This window comes from Elephantulus edwardii, unplaced genomic scaffold, assembly GCF_000299155.1.
Source record: "Elephantulus edwardii isolate Elephantulus edwardi_28Jun2011 unplaced genomic scaffold, EleEdw1.0 scaffold00462, whole genome shotgun sequence".
NCBI lineage: Eukaryota > Metazoa > Chordata > Mammalia > Macroscelidea > Macroscelididae > Elephantulus > Elephantulus edwardii.
This window is the reverse complement of record NW_006400212.1, coordinates 354,125-364,870: the sequence shown is the minus strand read 5'-3', so window position 1 is coordinate 364,870 and position 10,746 is coordinate 354,125. Positions and strand designations below refer to the sequence as shown.

Genomic DNA, 10,746 nt, shown 5'->3' with positions numbered 1-10,746 from the left:
TTACCCTGTTGGAGAAGTTTTTGGATGTGCATAGGGATTTGAGTCTTAGAAGATCCCATTCATCTACGTTATCTTCTCCTGGTTGTAGGTGTTCTGACTTTTGAGTGATTATTGAAAAGTACATCAACTAAAGAACAGTGGTAATAGAGGTGTGGTCCTCAGATGTGATAACAGGTATAGAGTCATCAGATACAATCCACCTTCTCCTCATCTAAAGTCTGACAGAAAGGAGAGCAGGCACAGTTGGGCAACAGGTGTATATCTAGAAGATTGTCATACCTTGGTGCAACAGGCAAAGATAAGAGTTCTCATCATGACTCTTACAGACATGGAATGAACATCTTGCAGCAATGCACCCTTACAGATTTGAAATGCACAACTGATGTCAGACCCACTCCCAGTTAACTAGCTCTCAGACACACATGAGTAGTGTCCAGTGATGGCCAGAGATGTTTACCAAGTGCACAGTTCCCAAATAAAGTGCATGGATTCACAAAAGCGATGGAGGATGTCATGGTTGGTTGGTCAATGGTCTCTTGAGACAATAGGTCTCACAGATGGCCTTTGGATGTTTTACGTACCAGATGGTCTCTTCCCTGGAGGTCAGAGGCTTGTAATATTAACAGTGGTTACAGTACTGATACAGAGTGTCTGTCAAAAAATCAAAGCAGATAGCAGAATGAACTGCCTTGACATTCCCTTGCCATATCCAGAGCCACTCGTATTGTGTTGTTACAAGGTTCTGGAAGTGAGAAAAGAATCATGTTACCAGCTGGAAGGTCATTTACACGTTTTTAAATTGTAATTTAAATAGACTTGTTTCCTTTTTCTTTGTTAGCGCTGGGTTCATGGAACCACTTTAAAATAAATGCACTACATACTGCCTTGACAATGTGATTGTATTAAAAAATGATTTCATTGCTTGGTTGGTAAAACCTTAGGTTGGTATGAAAGCTTCGAAGTAGCCAGTTTCCTGTCTACATGTCACCCTTCACAACTGACTTGCTTCCCGTATTTTGAACCATTCTGTTTTAACAAGGGTTCATTTCATGTGACACCTTTTTTACCGTTTGCCAATTGACTGCAGCCTTGCTGTGCAACCGTATTTATTACTGGTTTTCCAGTGTTTTCTATTAACTTAGTGGATAATACTGAAGCTTCAACTCCTCCACCTTTGACCATTTTGAAGAGAGTATGTTTGCTTCAACTCCTCTACCTTTGACCATTTTGAAGAGAGTATGTTTTTTGGTACCAAACAATGTTATTTCCGTCCCCAGCATCCAACACAATAGAACTCACATGTGGGCTTTGTCATCTTTATATATCCCTCGTCGCCTGCTTTCACACGCTTAAACAAAATCACAATTTCAATGAGTACATTATGATTGTCCATATTGTTTCTCACACAGTCTTGATCCACATTTGGGCCTGAAATCAGTTTTGCTGAGAGCAGAACTAGAGGTCTTCAGACCAACAATTTCCTGCCTGTTCAAGCGTGATGCCTTGTATTTTTCCCTTAGAGTTGCCGACGAATTCATGTGCATCCGACTTTTCCAAGGCTTGACTGTGAGGTTACACGTGCTACTCCCTAGAGCATAAGCCACGTGAATGAATCCAAAATTCTCTCTCCTGTTTGCCAAATCACCACTGTTTACCCTTCACTTTCTTATTTCAGATCCCAAGTGCCGTGCAGGTGTGTCCAGTCCAGACAGCTGAGGAAGGAGAGGACCCAGATGGTTTAATCTGTAAATCCCCAGGAAGGATTTGAGCCCCTGTGAAAAGGAGTGTGGACCAGACATCATTCATCTCCTTCCACTGTACCCTGTGTTCAGCCTGCTTAAGGTGCAGTAAAAAATGGTGAGTTCTAGGGAGCAAGGTCTTTCAACCTTGAGTTGTGGCCATTGGGTGGAAATTCTTGGGAACCCTTTTTCCTTGGGAAGGATTGTGGTTCCCCAGTGAGGAGAAAAGGTGGAGGAGGAGGCTCCCAGAATGACCCTAGAAGGCACCAAACTCTGCTCCTTTAATAGTCGTCCCGTTCATCCTCCAGGCTCTTTGATGACAGGGCTGCATATGGTGACTCTCCTTAGACGGCCCCAGATCTGTCCCCACGACCTGTGATGCACAACCTGGGCCTTGATTCTCTGTGTTGAATGACACAATCTCCTGATCAGAATCTGACGATGTCTCTGTAGAATCTTGTCTGTCATTTTCTTACCCTCTGTTTTTTGTTTCTTACCACTAGGCCACCAGAGCTCTAGTCCTTATTATACATTACCAATACCCCAGATATCAGCATTAAATCTAAATGTATGAAACCTCTGATCCCATGGAAAGTTAAGACTGTCTTAAGAGTGAATTTACTATCTTCTATAACCTTGAATAACATGTATGCCGTGAATTCTATGCATTATTTTCCCTCTTAGAGAAGCAGCTGACTTGAGAATAGTTCCTTTTTTTACTTTAAGAAAAAAAGAGGGAATTTGTGTTGTCATATACTCTTTTGTGTGTGTGACAAAATTTCTTTTATCATTTTTATTAATTTTAATAAACATTTACAGAGACTTTGGCTTCCCATTCATTCATTGTTCCATTTTTCTTCCTGCTCACGTCTCCCTACCCAGTTTGCTCTTCTCATTGAAAATGAGAAGAAAACTTCTTTCATTGTTATACCATTCCCCCGCCCCAAGTCCACTTCACTTTGCAGCTTTCATTCTGAACTCTTGTCACAATACTACTACCTGAACATAGATCCCTTTTAATGAGTTCTCTCTCTCAACTGTTTCAAAGCTGTATACATACAGCATTAATCCCCTCCTTCTCTGTCTTCCCCCAACCACCAAGGCAATCTGTTTCATAACTGTGACATTATGCAGTATTTGTCCTTTTGTGACTGAGATATCTCACTGAGTATGATGTCCTCCATGGTCATCCATTTTGAATACTATTTCATAAATTCTTTGTTTTTCAATGCAGCATAGTATTCCATTGTGACTGCTTTCTCTACCCCTTCATTTGTTGATGATCACTTAGGTTATTTCCAGATCTTTGCTCCTATGAACAAACAAAGCCACAATAAACATGGTTGTGCATTGCCACATGCTTCTGTGTAACCTGGGTACTCTCGTATGTCTAAGAGAATAAAATAATCCCCTTCTGAAGTGTTTTCATGATGGTAGTACATCACCCTGCTTTCACTCTGTCCTTTATATTATCTTTACTGTTCTTAGAGATCTTTTCGAAAGGAGATGAACTGTACTCAACAGACTCGTGTTCCAAATTCAAGATGTCTTTGCTTTGTGCATTTGTGTATTCTAGCACACAGAATCTGTGTACAAATATTCACAGTGAAACTATCTACAGGTTGGTTCATTATGTAGTCACTCTGATGGTCCGGATTTAATCCGTGAGAAAACGAAGGTACTGAGGTCAAGAAAAAGACGCAAGACTCATTCCTTGCGTAGATGTTGGAAGAAAATAGAACTTTAGTCATGTCTATACGATTTTGTCATGTTGTATGTATATGAGACTCCTTCTTTGTTCTCGCTCACATTTGGGACATGGTCCGTGTTTCATCCAGAATACCTTGTGTGTTTCTTCATCCAGAATACCTTGTGTGTTTCAGGCACCGTTTTTGCTGGACGACGTGGTCCTTTTCTTCAGCCGGGAAGAGTGGGATTTGCTGAATGATGCTCAGAAGACACTCTACAGGGACGTGGTGATGGAAATCTTGGGAAACCTGGACTTTATTTTTATTGCTAAAAGTAAGACATCATAGGTTTTCAAATCCTTTGAATACCAACAAAAAAAATTGAGTTGATGCACATGACTTTTGAATTTTGACTCAAGAATGGGAATACAAGGTTCAGTGAAGCAGGCATGGTCACCTGACTTTCAGCACTCACACATGTTACATGATTTCTTGATGGAAGCTTCCGTGTCTGCTTTTCTGTTCCGTGACTCAGTGTGTTTAATTCTCTAACTCTCATAAGTGTACACATCAACTTTATAGGTCAGAATTCGAGACTATTCCTTGGGGCTGTGGGGTAGAACACTCCTTTTGGGCTCCTTGATTGAGAACCGGGATGAAATTGTTAATTCGCTATTGGGTCTTCTGCACACTGAGAAGCTGGCATTTTCACGAACCATGTACAAAAAGTACTAGTCATAAAAAGGCAGTTTTCTATTATTTCCTGTGATGTGTGTCATGTGAATATACTGTGATATTACATGTATCCTATGTATTGTAATGTGTGTACATTGTGGTGTTGTATATGTTCTGTGTGAGTCATCTGTATATTTATCCCCCCAGTGGAAACTCATTTCTGTCATTAGACCAGTGTCTTCCATTTATTCCAGAAGGGCTTCCTAGGGAATAGTTTGCTATTGATTGTCAAAGTGCGTGAAACTGAAAAATGAACCCATATGACTGTTCACCGCAGCCCAACCTCTGTTACTTTCTTTCTTTCTTTTTTTTTTTTTCTTCTCTAGTTTATGTTGTCAAAATTCTTTTTCTTTTTCTGGCAGGCCTTGACATTGTCAATGACAGAGAACCATTATCCCCTGAAAGTACAGAGTTGAAATTCTGGCATTCCATGTTAGCAAAAATGTTAAAACCGAGTGGCAAAGAAGATCTACATAACATTGTAGAGGACCATTGGAGGTGAGTGTCATGAAAATGAGAAAAAATATTCATGAGAAACGTCTTCACTTTGGAGACAGCTCTCAGAGAGTCTCATCATAGAATCTAAAGCAATTACAGGAGTCGTAATTTTGCTACTGTAAATATAGTAAATTTAGTAATATAGTTAATATGGTAAATTTGCTAATGTAAGACTCTGAGATGTTAAACTGAGATGCATCTTCGCTGTGTTGTGTTTTGGGCGCATAGGAAGACACTTAGATACAACTATATGTTGTCTCTTTTTCCCAGAAATGTAACAACAGAGGAACTGTGTGAAGGGAGTGAAGAAAATCACCCTGACAAACTGTGCATCAGATTTCCAAATTATTCCGGCAACCATGCAGACATAAACCTGTTGAGGGCTGACACTGGTGCAAGTAGCCATGCATGTAAGAACGGTGGGAAAGATTTCTGTACTTTCTCCTCTTTTTGGAAACATGGAGTAGATGAACATGAAACGACAGAATATGGTAATATCTATAGGAATCTTGCCTCTTTAGATTTTCAAGAAGCATTTAATGATGTAAATAAGCCTTCCAATTGTACTGGAAATGGGAAACACTTTGCTTCTTCTGACCCCCTTACGAGTCCATCAGACGTCACCGTCAAGAGACAATCATATGGTGTAGAGAAGCCTTATAAATGTCCGGTATGTGGAGAACCTTTTCGTTATTTCTCACGGCTCAGGAGACATGCAAGAACACACACAGATGGGAAACCTTATGAATGTCACCAGTGTGGGTGTAGCTTTCGTTGGCTCGGCCATTTAACTGCCCATGCCAAAATTCACTCAGCAGAGAGGCCTTTTGAGTGTAAGGAAGGTGAGGAAACCTTTTCTCCATCAAATCACGTCATTAAGCATACTCAGATTCACACAGGAGAGAGACCCTGCGAACGCAAGGAAGGTACAAAAGCAGTTTTAGAATTCAGTCACCTCATGAGACGTGGAGGAATTCATGGCGGTCAACAGAAGAAATGTTATGAATGCAAAGAATGTATGAAGAGTTTCCATCACCTTAGTCATTTTATTGTGCACACAAGAATCCACACAGGAGAGAAGCCTTATGAATGTAAGGACTGTGGGAAAACATTTTCCCAATCAGGTCACCTCACTATACACAGAAGAATTCACACAGGAGAGAGACCTTACAAATGTCAGGAATGTGGGAAAGCCTTTAGCGACCCTAGCACCCTCAGTAGACACAGAAGAAGTCACACAGGAGAGACACCTTATTTATGTAATTTATGTGGGAAAAGGCTTTCCCAATTATGTAAGCTCATAGTACATAGAAGAATTCACACAGGAGAGAGACCTTACAAATGTCAAGAATGTGAGAAAGCCTTTGCTGGCCCTAACAGCCTAAAAAGACACAGAAGTATTCACAAAGTGGAGAGACTTTATTCACATAAGGAATGTGGAGAAACATTTTCCGAAACAAGTAAGCTAATATTACATAGCAGAACTCACACAGGAGAGAGACCTAACGAATGTCAAGAATGTGAGGAAACCTCTTGCGATCCTAGCAAACTGAAGAGACACGGAAGTATTCACACAGGAGAGAGACCTTATTTATGTAAGGAATGTGGGGAAAGGTTTTCCATATCACGTGAGCTCACTGTACATCGAAGAATTCACGCAGGAGAGAGACCTTACAAATGTCAGGACTGTGAGAAAACATTTTCCCAGTTAGGTCAGCTCAAGATACATAGAAGAATTCACACAGGAGAGAGACCTTACCAATGTCAGGACTGTGGGAAAACATTTTCCCAGTTAGGTCGGCTCAAGGGACATGAAAGAATTCACACAGGAGAGAGACCTTACGAATGTCAGGAATGTGGGAAAAGATTCTCACGATCAGATAACCTCAGTGTACATAGAAGAATTCACACAGCGGAGAGACCTTACAAATGTAAGGAATGTGGGAAAGCATTTGCACAACCAAGAGAATGCACTATACACACAAGAATTCACACAGGAGAGAGACCTTACAAATGTCAAGGATGTGAGAAAACCTTTCACAACTCTAGCACACTAAGAAGACACGAAAGAATTCACACCAGAGACCTTACGAATGTCAGGAATGTGGGAAAATATTTTCCCAATCAAGTCAGCTCGCATTACATAGAAAAATTCACACAGGAGAGAAACCTTACAAAGATTTAAGAATTTGGGAAAACATTTTTCCAATCAAGTCAACTCAATGAACATAGAAGAATTCACACGGAGAGAGACCTTATGAACGTGGGCAGTGTCAGAAAACCTTTGCCCAGTCAGTTTCCTTAGCCAACATAGAAGAATTCCCACAGGAATAAAACCTTATGAATGTAAGGAATGTGGGAATACAGTTGCCCACTCAGCTATCCTCTATCGACACGCAAAAATTCACACATGAGAGAGACCATTTGAATGTCCAACGTGTGGGGAAACATTTTCATGATCTTGTCAGCTAACTTCACATAAAAGAATTCATACGGGAATGAAACCTTCTGAAAGTAAGGAATGTGGAAAAAATGTTTGCAATCACGTGACCTCACCTGGAAGAATTCCTACAAGAATTCACACAAGTCAGAGACCCTATGAATGTAAGGAATGTGGAAAAACCTTTACCCAAGCCTTTCACGTCTCTCAGCACAGAAGAATTCACACGGGAGACAGACGTTACCATTGTATGGAATGTGGGAAAGCTTTCCATTAGGTTTTCTCAAAAGGCATAAAAACTTTCAGACAGGTGAGAGACCTTAGGAATGTAAAGAATGTAGGGAAACATTCCCCCCCACCCCACCACCTTAATTATACATAGAAAAGATGGCAGGAGAGAAATGAATGTCAGGATATGGAAATTCGTTTTCATGCCTTCGTCCTAACTGGATATAAAAGAATTCATACAGGAGAGAGATTTTATGAATGTCAGGGAATGTGCAGAACGCATTTATCGATCAGTTTCTTCATTAAGCATACACGAATTGACACAGAAATCTTAGGAATGTCAGAAATGTGGGAAATCATCTTCACAGCACACGAGAGTACACGTGAGAATCCACACAGGAGAGAGAATTTAGGAATGGAAGGATTGGAGGGAAACTTTTTGCGACCCTCGGACATGAATTTTCCCTGAAGAGTTCCCCAGGATAGACCATCTGAATATAAGGAATGTGGAGCAACCTTTTCCACAGTCAGATGGCATCAGGCCATGTAAGGATGGATTCACACAGCACAGACCTCACAGGAATGTGACCATTGTAGGACCTGGTTGATCTCTCCCTCCTCACTGGACATGTTTATACTCACTGTGTAGACAAGCTGTGTGAATGCAAGGAATTTACGTTTGTTCACTCCATCTTCTGCCCTCACTGGGCACCTGACAACTCAGATGTTTAAGGAAACTAGGAAGCAGTTAGTCTTCTTGATCACATCTTTTAGGAAAACTGTTGTTCTGTCTTGGAAAGTGAGTGACTGGCAGAGATTTTTTCATTTTGTCATGGACGTTGGAATCTTTAAGTGTTTGTCAAAGCTGGATTTCTTTTTGTACCATGGTGACACTTTAATCATTGTATTGTCCCTGTGGGCTTTTGCAAACCCATTGATTGTTTTCTCTGTTCCAAATGAAAACCTTTCTTTGTTAAAGTTATGACGCCATTGATTATTAGTGGTAAAGTCGTAGAAAATACAAACCGGGAAATGCCACTGTACAAAGTTTGAGGTTTATAATGGATCTTTGTCATGCAATTAATAAAGATCTCACTTGTACAAGAAATATCGTTTCATGAATTGCTGATCTTTGATTGTTTCCCAGCACAAAGGGAACTATTTTTATTCTTCTTTACATTGTGAGTATGCTAATGTTCCACTTGGCATTCTGGACTTGTAGCTTCACAGCCGACCCGATGAGGACAGTGTGCCGAACATCCGCAAGTGTCCTGCCCATGTTCCAAAACCACAGTATTCACCAAATTATCTGCTCAGGAGGTGGACGAGAAAGATGTTCACTGCTGAGAGTGTGTAGCCTGTGCCACATCAGCAGCTCGACTCCCTCAAAGGATACAGCTATTATTTGATGATAAAAGTTTTAAACTTCTCATAGAAGCAAGAGTTAAAGTGTTGATGATTTTAGTGGAGAAGGAATTCATTTCAGTACCACCTCTTGTCCTCCAAATATGCCATGGGACTAGTGAACTCATCTCTGTGGTCCTCAACTCCTGGCTCTGGCTCCAAATCCAAGGAACACGGATTTCTGTTTTTTTTTTTTTACTTTGAGATGAACCTCTAGAAGGTGACACACAGTCTCCGGTCCTGAGTGCAAGTGTGCTGCTCCCACGTTCACATGGTCTATCCCTTAACCCATGACGTCCTCCAAGGCCGGCCTCCTCCGCTTCTCTGGAGACCCCTGTTTATAGTTTCAATGCCTTGAGGACACCGAGTACCTGTGTTGGAGGTGCGTTCCTCTATGTGCACACGTCAGTGTATTGTGTACATAAGTGTGATTTACTTAGCCTCCTGCTGTGCATCTGAGAGCTGGACGATGATTAAGCATGATAGAAGAGTCATGACTGCCTTTGTGTTGTGTTGCTTGAGAAGAGTATTGTGGACCTCCAAGAGAACTAACAGGTCTGTCCAGTAATTGGTGAACCTCCGCTGCTCATTTGAGGCAAGTATTTTGAGGCTCTTCTCGCTTTATACATGTAGCCAGGAGGGCCCAGTCTTCAGAGATGGATATTATGCTTGAGAATGTGGAGGAACAGGGTAGGATGGGAAGACCCTGGATGAGATGGATTGACTCAGTGCCTGGGGTGATGGATGCAGGTGTGTAGGAGACAGAGAGACTGGCTCAGGATACAGGAGAGTTCAGAGCTTTCATGCATAGGGTTCTTATGGGTCCACTTGGTCTGAGGGTAGGAAACAATGTCAGTTTTTGAAATCTGTGATTAAGTCTAGGCACCTATGGCAAAAAAGCCTACCCACTGGAAGGTTTCACACTTTTTCATTTTGACAAGGTGAGGAAGAGTATTTCTTTTGTTGTTGTTTTTGCTGCGATTTGGAATCAACCTAGAGCTGACCCTTTGACAGGTTTCCAGAGTCAGTTCATCACTAGGGAGGAGACTGCCCATCCTTCTGCCGTCGATCAGGTGTCATATTAATTCATCTGTCTCCCTGGAATCAATTAAATAAAAAAAGTTGCCTTTGTTCTCGCATCAAAACTCCTTCTGACTGTGCCACCAGTTTTGTAGTAATTAAGTTCCCTATGTTTTATAGTAACATGATATCATCAATAAGTGTGTCATCATGACATTGTTAATTTCCTAAAGATCTCTTCCCCATCATGAGAAGTAGAAATAAACTTCTGTTTCCTTGATGGTACCAGTTAGACGATTGATGATTGATCATTGTACATTCGTATCTACATCAGTAATCTTTCCTCAACATCTTGGAACTCACCCGAGTGAGGACCAGTGCAGTGTTGGGAAATGTTGCTATGCGCCATCAAACACTTGCAATTCATAGAGACACTATGTACACATAGCTCAAAACCCTGCTCTATCCTAAGCCAACTTCAATGTCTCTGACTCACCTACCCTCATTACCCCAGTCACTGACTCGATCCATCTTTGTGGGGGTCTTCCTCCCTTGCACTGTCCCTCCACTCTTACAAGCATAATGTCCCTCTCCAAGGACTGGTCCATCCTGGCAGCATGCCCAAAGTAGGTCAGACAAAGCTTCGGAATCCTTGCCTCCAAGAAGCAGCTTGGTTTCACCTTCTCCCAGATGGACATGTTTGTTCTAGTAGTCCGTGGTATATTCAATACTCTTTTTCCAACATCACAGCTGAAGCCATCAATTGTGTTTCTATAATCTGTAGTCATTGTCCAGCTTTCTGATGCATAGCAAGTAACTGCAAAGCCCGAGACTTGGATCATATGCTCCTCAGTTCTCTGGAGAGGGCCCTGACAGCAGACTTCCCCAATGCAAATTGTGTTTTGATTTCCTGTCTCCTGGTAACAAGAATGTTGGTTGTGCAGGCAAGGAAAGTGATGTTGTTGTTATGTGCCATTGAGTCGCTTGCAACTCA

At 41.4% G+C, this 10,746-nt stretch overlaps 1 protein-coding gene and 1 pseudogene across 1 annotated transcript; both read left to right on the top strand.

Moving 5' to 3' along the window:
• Window positions 1–3,078: 3,078 nt before the first annotated feature.
• Window positions 3,079–6,886, top strand: LOC102843672 (zinc finger protein 420-like). Its single transcript, XM_006902841.1, has 6 exons — window positions 3,079–3,123; window positions 3,623–3,761; window positions 4,525–4,660; window positions 4,931–5,330; window positions 5,958–6,626; window positions 6,710–6,886. The coding sequence occupies exons 1-6, from the start codon at window positions 3,079–3,081 to the stop codon at window positions 6,884–6,886; spliced, it is 1,566 nt and encodes a 521-aa protein (XP_006902903.1).
• A 7-nt stretch (window positions 6,887–6,893) lies between these two features.
• On the top strand, window positions 6,894–8,675 carry LOC102843267 (annotated as a pseudogene).
• Window positions 8,676–10,746: the final 2,071 nt, after the last annotated feature.

What these genes read in the sequence shown, in the direction of transcription:
- LOC102843672 (XM_006902841.1), top strand. Translation starts at nt 3,079, where the DNA reads ATGGTTGTGCATTGCCACATGCTTCTGTGTAACCTGGGTACTCTC. An exon ending in ATTGTAGAGGACCATTGGAG is followed by an intron (nt 4,661 to 4,930) that starts GTGAGTGTCATG and finishes TCTTTTTCCCAG; the next exon opens with AAATGTAACAACAGAGGAAC. An exon ending in AAGCATTTGCACAACCAAGA is followed by an intron (nt 6,627 to 6,709) that starts GAATGCACTATA and finishes TCACAACTCTAG; the next exon opens with CACACTAAGAAGACACGAAA.